This window comes from Anopheles coluzzii, chromosome 2 (genome assembly GCF_943734685.1).
Source record: "Anopheles coluzzii chromosome 2, AcolN3, whole genome shotgun sequence".
NCBI classification, from domain to species: Eukaryota; Metazoa; Arthropoda; class Insecta; order Diptera; family Culicidae; genus Anopheles; species Anopheles coluzzii.
In genome coordinates, this window is record NC_064670.1 from 51,147,401 (window position 1) to 51,160,220 (window position 12,820).

The window sequence follows — 12,820 nt, forward strand, 5'->3', positions numbered from 1 at the left end:
TAGTCTAGGTCTCCGGCAGACAGGTACTTCGTCTTCGTCGCGTTGATTCTCAATCTAATTCTTGCTGCTTCGCGCTTGAGTCGGGTGTACGCCTCACACACCTTCGCCGATAATGGCGATGTCATCCGCGAAGCCAAAAAATTGGAAAAACCGATAAAAAAAATCGAATGACGCCTTCCAGGGTGATATTGAAGAGCCGACAGGAGAGTCCGTCGCCTTTGACTGCAATGTGCACACTGAAACTGAAGTAGAATCTTCAATCTTAAAACGGAACTCACAAAAAATTTGGATTCTATCCAACATGTGGCGATTATAGTAGCATTCGTCTTCTTTGAATGCCTTGATGAGCGTGTGAAATTAATATCGCTTTCGAAATAAATGGCAGTCCCGTTTCCGTTTACGTCTTGAATGTTTTTATGGGATTAGTAAGGAAGTCATTTTGGTTTGTTTTAATTAGTTCTGAATGGATAATACGTTCAAATACTGTTAATGATAAATCAAAACGACAAACAGTCCGAATAATAACCGAAAACTTGAATTTCAAACACAGGGCGTAGTACACAGTTTGACTATTAGATGGCGCTACTTGAAATATATCATCGTTTGAAGATTGAGTTTTGATGTTTTTATTGTCCTGCATGTGGCAAATATTTTTGTGAATACCAGGCTTGGTAAATCATGAATGTGCCAAATATCAAATTATATTTTAATGTTAAGTTGACTGCAATTATATGTTTACCCACAATCTACGTTTGATTATTGACCCATTTTTTTAAGTAACACTTTACTTGTGGATGAAGATCCCTGCCTTCAAGGCCAAATCGTCTGAAAACATCGCAAAAAAGTCGAAACGTCAAAACCATCCAGCAAAACGTCAAAATACAAGTGCTGTCAGATGGTTTTTCAGGCCTGAAAGGAAAGAAAAAAACAACAGTGTTTTTCCTGTCCCTTCGATACGGAAAATTATTTAATGGCTTCGCTAAAAGATTGGGATGTGCTCCGGCTATCGACACTGATCACGAACGTGAATGCAAAACTCTCGGCTAGCATTCGAATCGACAAGGAGTATCAGCTGTTGTGTCTCGTGCGCCAGAATGATCAGATACTGTTCCGGTACATCGACCACCATGGCGAGGTTCACCTGATGCTGCTGTGCTGGTTCGCCGAGAATCAGAAGAAAATTCAGGACGTGTGTTTCGACAATGAAGGCTCCCGTTTGTTGGTGTTTTGTAAGCATGCTCTTTCTTATCACTGAAAGCGCTCAACTGTTTGACCCACACCCTCTCCCGTCGCAGGTTATGACAACACGCTGCACATCGTGCCGGCGCTAGCAATTTGTGATAAATCGTACGAAGATGGCAAACGCGCTCCCGAGATTACGTCCTTCATCGTTCCGTTCATTGGGCCGCACGAGTGCCCAAACCCTCAAACATGTCCCAACAATTCGCACAACAATCATCCACAGACGGGCAGATCGTCGCACCGTTCGTCGGTTGCTTCCGAGGCTAGCCTCAAGGGTGCGGGGACGGCCAGCGGAGGCAGCCCATCGTCGTCCGAACCGAATCTCATCTTTGACGCACCGACCATCAAAAAGTCGAGCTCCACGTACACGACACACAAGATCGATGAAATCTTTTCCCTTAACAGTATCTACCGGAAGCTGTTCCTGGAGCAGCTGGAGCGGGCACGGGCCGAGGAGAATGCGAATCGCAGCATATCGGCCACCGGTACCGACACCCCGATTGCGATGCAAACGATCGAAGATTTCTTTGCCGACGGGTGCCAGCTGAAGGAGAGTGGTAGCATACCCGGGGACGCTACATCGAAGGCGTCTACGCCACAGGAAACGATTTCCATCAGCTCCAGCTTGGAGTCGACGGTATCGTTGTCCTGTCCGTATCCAACGTGCTGCAGCTGGTGGAAAACGCTTGCAAATGAACCGCGAGCCATTCTGGGCTATTCGGATGGATCGATATGTGTCGTAGGTAAATGAGGACGGTTCCGAGGCGTATATAAAACAGCTCTGCTTTACACAAAGTGTCTCAACAACTCTGTTATCTTTCAGGACTCATGCCGAACTGTTCGTTTCTCGGCGATACGAACTGTGAGCGAGGATCGATCGAGAAGCTGATCATCTGTCAGGACAATAGTATGGAAACGATCAGCCTAATGATCAATACATCTACCAAAGAGCAATGGAAGCTACTTCTGGAGCAAAAGTCTATCAAGTACACCTTTCCTGGCGCCATCACTCCCACCTCCGTGCAGGACCTCAAGTCCGAGCTGCTCAAATCTCTCTCGTCCGATGGCACGGGCAGTGAAAGCGGCTCCGTTCCGATAGAAGATTGGCAGATTGTACTTTCACTACCCAAGGAGGGTGAAACGGCAAGCGGAAGTCAGCAGCGGCAGCAAGGCGCCGGCTCGCAACCGAACAACGACGCGGACAGTAACGATTCAAGCCCCAACAGCTCGGAACCACCTTCGGGGGATGATTTCGAGAAGGTAGAGAACGAAACCGCCACCGACGGTAATGATAAAGCGGAACAGCAGCAGGGCGCCCTGCCGAAGCTGTTCCCTGCGGCCAAAGCGCGATTACTGTCGTTGCGTGATCTCGGTGCGAAGAAAATCGGCACGCTCAAGCTGAAGCTTTCGGAAAGCCGAATCCGTGCGAAGGAACGTGAAAAGTACAAGGAGCAGGCGGCAAATCTGGCGGTAATGGAGCTACCGGGCATGTACCCGGAGATTCTAACGACACCGGCCGGTCCGTACTTTGTGGTGCAGCATTTGGATGGAAAGTATTTGCTCAGCGCACTGCACTCCTACTCGGACACGCTGTCGGTGCACAGTATGGACATTAGCTTGATACCGTTGCACATCTACAAGCTGCCAAAGCAGTGCCATACGACGCTACTGACGAAGAACGTGCTGTACGTGCTGCATAGCGTGCAGGAGGAGGAGCAAGAACCGACCGGTGACCCACCGGAAGAGCCTTTGGAGTCGAAAGTGGATGGAAATAGCTCGGTGGATGACACTACTAGCAGCAGCACAACTGAGTCGGGCGTACCGAATACGGTCAGTGTGGTCAGCAGTAAAATAGCCGCAATGAAGATGGGCGACGATTGTGATTTCAACGAGCATTCGCTGCTGGGAGTTTTTCACTTTCCGGATGAGCGAGTGCTCGACATACATCGTGTGTCCCCTGCCAGTCGGAAGGAGGACGGGACGGTGGACGCAGCGCCCTATACCGATCCACCGGAACAACCACAGTCAAGCGCAGGGGAAACGAACGATGGACGATCGATCTTTCAAAAGTCGGCCGTTTCAAACTATCTGCGCATTCAGCGGGGATTGCGCATGGAGCGCAAACTGGACATGTCCGAGCAGCAGGTCATGGCGGAAGAGTTTCCCAGCATCGAGTTCGACCAGGCCGTGATCGTAACCGATCGCAATCTGTATTCGGTTGAGCTGGCAGACTGTGGCAAGAATCTGTTCCTAAATATGGCCCACAAGTGCATTTGGGCGGCGTGCGAAGATTTTTGCGCCACGTTTGGGCTGCCGCTGGCGAGCTGTATCGAATACGCCGGGGACGTGCTGTTGCAAAGGAAGCGCATTTCGGAGGCGCTCATGACGTACAACGTGGCGAGACTGTCGCCGATGAAGACGGCACTGAAGTTAGCGCTGGCAAACGAGAGTAAAGCTCTGATGAAGCTGTCCGCAATGGCGTTGCGCAACTCGCACATCATCAACAGTCAGTTCCTGATGCACGACGTCATGCGGCAGCTGGTCGATGAGGCACACCTGGGGAACGTTGTGTACGATTCGCTGATGAACGTAAGATGAGCTTCCCCGCGTGGGATGTTTAGTGTCAATTCAAACCGCCTATGCATCTTTCTTTCCCTTTTTAGCTGAACTCACGGACGACGCTCAAACCTATCAACACTGGCGCACAATGCAGTGATTTCTCGTACGACAACGACGACGTGATGCTGGACGTGCAGATTTCCCCGGCGGACCAGTTTCACCTATCGAACTTGATGTTTCTTACGCTGTGTGAGCGCTGCACGGTGGACAAAAACTACATCCCGCTGTGGAACTACATCGTTACGAACAGCAAGTATCACACGAGCTTGGCCTGCATCATGCTTGCCCACGGGAAGCTCTACTCTACCGCCGTACTGTTGGCGATGACGCGCGGCACCTGTCTCGATGTGTTCAGCTGTCTCGTAGGCACGTGGGAACAAACGGTCGCCGAAACGCAGGCAGCAACGCCGGCCGAAACGAACGCGTTCGTGTACAACCTGTCGAACGAACTGTTTATGGAGTGTCTCATCTACCTGCGAGACTACACGATGAACTACCTGCAGCTGATACGTAAAAATCTGGACGTGTTCGACATCAACGTGCTGGAGCGACTGATCCGCCAGCTGAACCCGTTTCATCCCGTGTATCGGCCGCTGATGCACCGGCTGTCGAACCATGAAAGCACCGCCAAGGAACCATCCGGCCGTCCATTGCTGTTCTTCTGCAAAGCGTTGATTGAAACGTTTCTGGCCGTATCGGTTCGGGCCCAGCAGCTGAAGATGCACCACGACGGCTCGTTTCTGAACGCCCTGAAGCATGTGCGCGTACACCATGAGGAGCGCGCGATCGAGATGCGCCTGGCACGGTTTTCTCCTATTGCGACTGGGTTCTTTCATGCGGCCGCTGTCGTTAGCCATACGGCATACATTTGGGGCTCGAACGGTGTAAACTGTGCGCTGAGTCGAACCGCACTGCAAGGGGACGCCATTGGAGCAAATGGCCAACCACCGGCCGTAAGCTTTCTGCGTCAGATTGAGCTCGACGTGTTGGCTGTTCAGTGTGGTCGATTGCATACGCTGTTTCTCACCAGCAATGGGGTAAGTGAGATGAAATAAGACGGTTGGTGGAATGAGCTAAGTAAGGTTTATGTTTTCTTTCGTCAGCTTTATTCAATGGGCGCCAACAATCTGGGTCAGCTAGGAATCGGGAATCACGTTATCAACGCCCTGCAACCGATGCTAGTAAAGACGTTGGATGGAAAGAGCACCACCCACTTTGCTGCCGGCCAGTATCACAATGCGGTGGTGGCAAATGGGCTGTTGTACACTTGGGGGTAGGTAGTGAGTAACAACGATTGGTTGCAGCGTTAATAAGCCTTCCGATATTCCTGCAGCTGGGGCGTGTTTGGACAGCTCGGTCATGGAACGGTGAATGATTGCAACAAACCAAAGATTGTGGAATTTTTCAGGAATAAGGTAAATCATTATATTAACAAAAGAGCTTGTTTTGACGCCATGTACAATTCGCAACGAATTATCTTCATAGAAAATACTACAAATTGCGCTGGGTCATGCACATACCATGGTGCTGTGCCGGGGAGAGCACGAAACCCACAGCAGCCTGTACGTGTTCGGTTCCAATCACTACGGTCAGCTAGGATTGGGACAGGAAGATCCGTTCGGCGTTACCGTTGATACTCGCAATGGGAAATCGTTCCTGATCTCGCTTGTTCCCCGCAAGGTGCATCTAGACGAAGAGATATGCGTTATCAATACGAAACTGTTTGTGAACGTAAGAATCCGTCATCCTCTATAGATGATAAAACATATTGGTACATGCATTAGCGTTTCGTTGCAGCTGGTTTTGACTACTTCGAACAAATTGTACACCTGGGGATCTTCGCCGCAAGCATTGCGCTTAGCTACGCAGGCAAGAAAACGGGCAAAATCTTCCAACACCGGTAAGGGCGGTAGTTACTCCAAGTTCAGCTCGATCCTGCGATCGGGATCGAAATACAACGGCACAGAACATACCACTAGCGCAGCGGAATCGTCCCCAAGCGAAACAAAGACACCGCAATCGACTGAAGAAACGGACAAGGACGAAACCGAGACGACAACGGGCGAAGAGTCGAGTAAACAAGAAGACACGGAAAGGCAAACGAACACGAGCGACCCGTCGGATGAAGAATCTGCTGCAGGACAATCAACGGATGCCAGTATTATTATTCCGGAGATCAAGATTACCGATGATGGACCGGCAGGCAACGAAAAGCTACAGGCGGGAAATGAAGCGGACGAAAAAGCAACAACCAACAGTGGTGGCGACGACGCAATGGAGCATCTTTTCCCATTGTTTGTCGACACATCTTTGGTTGAAGGAAGAATTGTAAAGGTAAGAGCATTAAAGCAAACCCTGTACGGTATGGCAGATACATTAATGTTTGTTTCGTTATCTTAGATTTCCAGCGGTCTGTACCATTTTGCAATCGTAACGGAGGATGGGTCCATCTACACCTGGGGCAAGAACATCGAACGTCAGCTGGGTCGCGAGGGTGGTCGTAATGAGGTGCTGATTCCTACCCGCTTGGAGACGGTGGACAATGTGGAGCATGTCGAGTGTGGGGCCGACTTTACGCTGATTATGACGAAAGATCATGTCGTGAAGGCTTGGGGTAACAACAATATGGGCCAGTGTGCCAAAGAGATTAACCTCGATCGTTCCGGAATACCGGGCAAGCTGGTGCGGTTGCCTATCTCGAACCGTGTTGTGCGCATCCCGGACAGCTCCCAGTTCATCGAGGCTCCGTACGAGGTGAAGCTGCCGACAAACGATGGGCTAGGATATGATGAGTCGCTGCGGTTCTTGAAATCGATGCCCAAGTTCAGACGCACGTTCGTGTTGAAGAGTGCGCTGGAGAAGCTGATTAGCAATAGTATTTCGACAATAAGCTCAAGCCTAAACGACGTCAGCAATGCAGAGGAGGTGGATGATGTGGTCGGAGACTTGCCGGATTCGTTGGGCGAGGGACGGTTGTTGTTGCAGCAGCAGCAGCAGCAGCAGCAGCAGCACGCCAACAGCACGATGTCTTCGTTGCAATCCGTATCGTACGCCACCTCACCGACATCACTGGCAATAGACGACGAGGAGGACGATGAAGAGGAAGACGATGAGGATGACGATGAAGAGGCCGGCATTGTAGGAGAATGCGAAGGCGGAAGAGCGAACGGTGGAACGGATCGTTCCGCGGACTCGTCGCGTCTGTTCAACGAGCGACACTTGCTGGGCAATGATTTCATCCACTACTGTCTGTACATCTTTCACGGGCTGTATAGTCAGGACGACGTGCTGGAGCTGACAAAACGCGGTACGGAGTATCACATTCGCATGATGATGCTGAACTACGATTACGTGGAAGCGTTCCGGTTGATACTGGAGATGCGTTCGTCGTCGCTGTCGTCATCCGCTTCGGCTGCCACGATTGCGTGCCACACGCAAAACATGGTCAAAATCTTCGAGTACTTCACGAAAGACTCCAACATCATCCCGATGGAGATGGGCAACATCAAGTACTTCATTTACGAACTCTTCATGTTCTTCATCCGGCACAACTTGAACGTGAACGTGCTGGAGGAGTTTTTTATGCGCAATCTCGACTGCTATCTGGTGCAGCTGGCGTCTGTACTGTACTTTAACAATCTGAACAATCTGCTCACGTCGCCACCGCGCGGTGCATCGGCGACCAGTGGCGGTGGAGGCGGCGGCACGATCGATACGGAGGTGCTTGCCCTAGAACGTAAGCTGCTGGACAAGTTCAACAACAACAATGGCAATCCGTTGCTGACCGGCGAGCTGTTTGGGCAGGGACGAACGGCAGCCGGTAGTGGACAGGTGGTCCGCAAGCTCGAAAACACGGACACAATCTGCAAGGCGCTAAGTACTACCTTCAGTGTTACCGTTTGCCAGAAGCTGCTGGAACATTTCGATCGCTTCAAATGACTATACGCGTTCGGTGTCGATGAGATCGGTGACGCGCAGGAAAGGATACGTTAAAATGTGTGCGTCCTGTGCGTCCAGGGGAAAAAGGGCCTCGGCTGTTCTGATTCTATCCGTTACGTTGAGTTTATTTTATTTTTTCGAGATGAGTAGTTTATTTTTATTGTTTTGACATTTTCTACAACCAAATTTTACAAGCACCAGGTGCAGCAGAGCAGAAATGAAATAGAATAAGCGTTTTGATATTAGTTTGTGATAGGAGCGTGGAGAACTGAGCTTGGTAGGGTGTTTGGACACACATTTACATAGTTCCCCTGCTCGCTTTACAATGGCAGCGTGGTGGAAATGTGATGGATGTGTGTAGCGTTGGTTTCGACGCGACCTATACAATCATTTTTTACTACTATTGTTAATAATTTACAAAACAAACATCAGTAACAGACACGATCACAGTGCCAGAATAGAGTAAAAACAAAACTGGGTACGCACAATGATAATCGTAGAACGGGCTATCGTCCGAGTGTAGCGTGTTTGCGAAGGGATTATATTTTACGTTTGACTATGACGATGGAAGTGTTTGTAAGCAATTTTTCTCGCACTCCTCTGGCAACTATTTATTATACCTTTTTGGTCTACAAATTTTGTGAGACAACTTTTGGCAACGAATTATGAAGTATGTTGTATGTTTGGTATTTCTTTGAAACGTGTGTGTTCTTCATATATATATATATATATATATATATATATATATATATATATATATATATATATATATATATACATTTAGATATGCTTATATCAGTAGTACGATCCGCGTCGAGTCTAGTGACTTTATCGGCTTAACTTATTTATACATTATATTACTTACCCACCCACCAGCACAACTGTAACTCGTGTAATGAACAGCAGTAAGCGTGTAGGTTATTATATTTTAAAATCTTTCCTATTTTTTAACTGTGGACATCTGCCCGAATGTTTATTTGTCAGCGTCAGCTTGAAAGCGACAATCGCGTTGCACTTGTGCCAAGTGGCACTGTTGTCAATTTTTAATTATAGATAATTTTGCGCAAACCCTCCCTTTACGCTTTGTAGAGACAGTAAAAATTGTAATCAAACGATATATAATTAATGATTTGCCATATTGATCCCATTTTAACATGCTTCATCTGATTAGCTTTGTTTGATGTGTTTGGCCGTGATTTGTGACAGCAAGCAACTGGAGTGCAATTAAGGGGCACCAATAGAGACGATTCAAAGCAGCGTAACTCACAGTAAAAAAAGAGTCTCATTTATGATCGAATCTTGTGTGAAACATGATTAATAAAAAAACAAAAGGGTAATAATCGGTAGATAAGCACATTCAATGCAGCAAGTTGCCCGTGCTTGGAGTAGGGAAGGAGTACATCACAAATTGACGGTTTTTTGATTGTGACAATGTGCTTTTTGATATGGGAACTGCTAAAGTAATGCTTGTGATGAGTGCTAGTACGCTGCATATGGGCAATGAAGCGTGGTTAAACTCTAAAAAAGACTTTCATGGAATACAGCGTGTTGGTTCAATGTTGTGGCCTTCTATACGGGGAATGAGGGAAAGCTATACACTTGATGCTTCGCAAAAGACGACTAATTAAAAAAAAAAACAGCACCATAGGGACGGTATACAACTGACAGCAGAGTCAAATAATCAGCAATTGTGCCGAACTCATTATTCTAGTCCAGCAAGTCCAGAGTGTGGAGATGATAGAGATAGTTTAGTTTTACATTTTTCATTTCCCTTCAAAAACGTTTTGTTGCGCTCGTCAGCGTTTTACTTTCGGTGTCGTGAAAGCGGCGAGGCACTAAATCAGGGCGGAAGGGCACAAAAATATGTGGCAATGAGCACGATGCGCCAGTGGATGTGTGATGGGGCCGTGTTGTGGTCTATATTGCAATATGAAACGTTACTAGTAGAACAGTAATTACAGCAAGACAAGTAGCATACACGCTCATATTCAATGATATATCAACCGTAATGAACCATGTGGACACATCTGTAAGCATTAATCATGCACTGTCGTATCTCCCGATGAGATCATTTAACATATTCTTCTCACTCATCGGTAGGAAAGCGCAACGGGGGGGGGGGGGGGGGGGGGGGTAGGAAGAGCACGCCGCGGTAATATCGCACCTCCCACGGTAGGAAGGGACACTCTAGTTGTTCGGTAGTTGACTTATTATAAGCAGGCGATCAGTCAAGCTTTATCACAAAACGCTTTAAATATGGATCAGTGAACAATAAAATTAACGCAAACGATAGCAATTCATTGTTAAAGACATGGGAGTGTGAAGCGATCAGAGTACTAGCGAAGGAGTGAAGCCTGAAGTACGGCAGCATATACTGTTAAACGAAGCGCGTGGTGAACATGGTTAACGAGTAAAGTGGGATCAATTGAACAGGAAGGATAGAGCAAACAAACGAAAAAGCTTATATTACGAGACGCTATATCTTGACGAGATTCTGTGAACAGGAAAGCAATACCAGCAAGGGCGTTTGTTTCGGAGCATAACGTTCCAGTATCGGTGTGCCATGGGTGCGTGAGGAGGCTATTCGCTTATTCGCGCACTATCACTAGGAGCTTGCCTTGTGGAAAGAACTGATGGGTGGAACAGTATCATTCAATAAAGGGTTTGTTTACTGCAAATGGGCGCCTTCTTGTGTTTGGTGTATAAAAGAAAAAACGGATCATTGGACGGTATATTCAACAATTCTATTTTCTTACTTTTAGTTGAAAGTCTGATTAATGTTTGTATACAATTCTTCATCTGATACTTCATCCAGGTATAGAGAGCGTTTGCATTAATCTCATTGTGTTTGAAAGACTAGCTTAAAGATGTTTTTGACACGCTAGTCATGTTCAAGTTCGGAAGGAGCTGATATCGCGATCCATAGTATCATGGTGGTGGATCATACGATTCATTTCACGACCGAAGCCAATCGTTCGAAGCTGGTCGGAGTCGTCCAGATCTGGAGTCGTCTGAAGTCGTCCGGAGTCGGAGTCATCCAGAGTCGAAGTCGTTGGGAGTCGGAATCGACCGGAGATGACGAGAGTCGGTCAGTGTCGAGGCCGGAAACTGTGGGTTGAACTAGTGGTTAAGAGTTTGGAGGTGTCGGAATCGTACTAACAATGACAGATCCGGTCTCGAATTGGAGTCGTGCATTCCAGAGAGTACATTACAAATTCCGACCCGTGGGAGTAGCAGATGCTCTAGATCAGGGGTCTCCAAACTTTCCAGTTCGCGGTCCGCATTGCTTCACAATCAATCTTGCTGAGGGCCATTTTGACGCTACCTTTAGAATGAGTGGAAGTTCAAATCTCGTTTTAATAAGAAAATATTATTGAAATATATCAAATTTCTGCAGCTTTCTTTTATTGAATCTTGATTTTCATCTTTCAGAAGTAAAGAAAATAATCTGTTAGAAAAGAAAGCTATTTAATTTAACCTTAACCCAGTCCTCGCGGGCCGCATTAAAGGCGCTTGAGGGCCGCATGCGGCCCGCGGGCCGTAGTTTGGAGACCCCTGCTCTAGATCGAAGACGGAATCAAAATCCGCCGATCAACGATCTCGGGTCGACCCGAATGATCAGAAGGTGCAAGAAAACATACGTGATTCCGAACCATTGGTTCAGCGAGTTTGGATCGGGTATTCACATTTCATTGAAACGACCCGAAGAATTAACTATATTTGGCAAAATCATGCACAATTGAACAGTCAAGTATGTTCTATTAGTGAAGACTATATGAAAATAAAGCAAAATATGAATAGAAACGTATGAGTTGTTGTTAACCAGCAGTTATAATAGTTTTAGGGCCAGCACATTCAAACGCGTGTTATTTGTACAGCTGTGAAACTACTTACGTAATTTTTTGTTTTAGTATAGATTTGCGTTTTACCGACAAGACCTTCACCATTCGGCAGATATTGGAGAAGATTGCTGAATACAGAAACGACACATACCATCTCTTCATTGACTTCAAAGCCGTATATGATATCATCGCCGGGGTAAAATTGTATGACGCTATGAACTCATTTGGAGTCCCGGTCAAACTGATAAGGCTAGTTAGAATGACTATGACCAACATCACTTCACGTCAGGTAAAGGTGGATGGAAAACTCTCAGGGCTTTTTACTACTACCAAGGGTCTGCGCCAGGGGGACGGGCTGTCTCCTATTCAACCTGGCGCTAGAGGGGGCCACCCGCGACTCGAGGGTGGAGACCACGGGAACCATCTTCTAGTCGACCCAGATCCTGGCATACGCAGATAATATAGACATCATTGGTCTGCGGCTCTCCTATGTAGCTGAAGCCTACCGAAGAATCGAGCAGGCGACAGAGAACCTCGGATTGCAGATAAACGGGGCAAAGACCAAACTGATGGAGGTAACAATAGCGGCCCTACCAACAACAAATCCAAATTTACGTAGGCGTGACGTATAGATAGGTGAACGCACTTTTGAACTCGTCCCAAAATTCGGGTCAAAGGTCAGCAACGACAATAGAATGGGTAGCTGAGTTGCGTGCAAGAATGCTGGCTGCCCACCGGTCATTCTACAGCCTACGAAATCAGTTCACTTCAAAGATCCTGTGGCAACGGACGAAGCTGGGACTATATAGCACCTATATAGTACTGGTACTCACATACGCCTCTGAGACATGGACACTGTCCAAATCGGACGAAACCCTCTTAGTCGCGTTCGAGAGGAAGATGCTCAGAAAGATACTTGGTCCCGTATGTGTGGAAGGACAATGGAGGAGCCGCTATAATGACGAGCTATACGAGATGTACGGCGACCTCACTGTCGTACAGCGTATCAAGCTCGCCAGGCTCCGGTGGGCTGGCCATGTTGTACGCATGGAAACGGACGACCCAGCCCGTAAAGTCTTTTTGGACCGTCCGCAAGGACAGAGGAGGCGTGGTAGGCCCAAATTAAGGTGGCAAGATGGCGTGGAGGCGTCCGCCATTAAGGGATAACGGACTGGCAG

The 12,820-nt window shown here is 47.6% G+C and overlaps 1 protein-coding gene across 1 annotated transcript; it reads left to right on the top strand.

Moving 5' to 3' along the window:
• The first annotated feature begins 882 nt into the window (after positions 1–882).
• LOC120949064 (uncharacterized) lies at positions 883–10,481 on the top strand. The gene is made up of 9 exons (XM_040366035.2): positions 883–1,229; positions 1,296–1,985; positions 2,066–3,831; positions 3,906–4,898; positions 4,965–5,134; positions 5,195–5,276; positions 5,347–5,592; positions 5,659–6,195; positions 6,262–10,481. The coding sequence occupies exons 1-9, from the start codon at positions 971–973 to the stop codon at positions 7,798–7,800; spliced, it is 6,282 nt and encodes a 2,093-aa protein (XP_040221969.2). The 5' UTR covers positions 883–970; the 3' UTR covers positions 7,801–10,481.
• The last annotated feature ends 2,339 nt before the right edge of the window (positions 10,482–12,820 follow it).

What these genes read in the sequence shown, in the direction of transcription:
- LOC120949064 (XM_040366035.2), top strand. Translation starts at nt 971, where the DNA reads ATGGCTTCGCTAAAAGATTGGGATGTGCTCCGGCTATCGACACTGATC. An exon ending in GGGCTGTTGTACACTTGGGG is followed by an intron (nt 5,135 to 5,194) that starts GTAGGTAGTGAG and finishes ATATTCCTGCAG; the next exon opens with CTGGGGCGTGTTTGGACAGC. An exon ending in TGGAATTTTTCAGGAATAAG is followed by an intron (nt 5,277 to 5,346) that starts GTAAATCATTAT and finishes TTATCTTCATAG; the next exon opens with AAAATACTACAAATTGCGCT.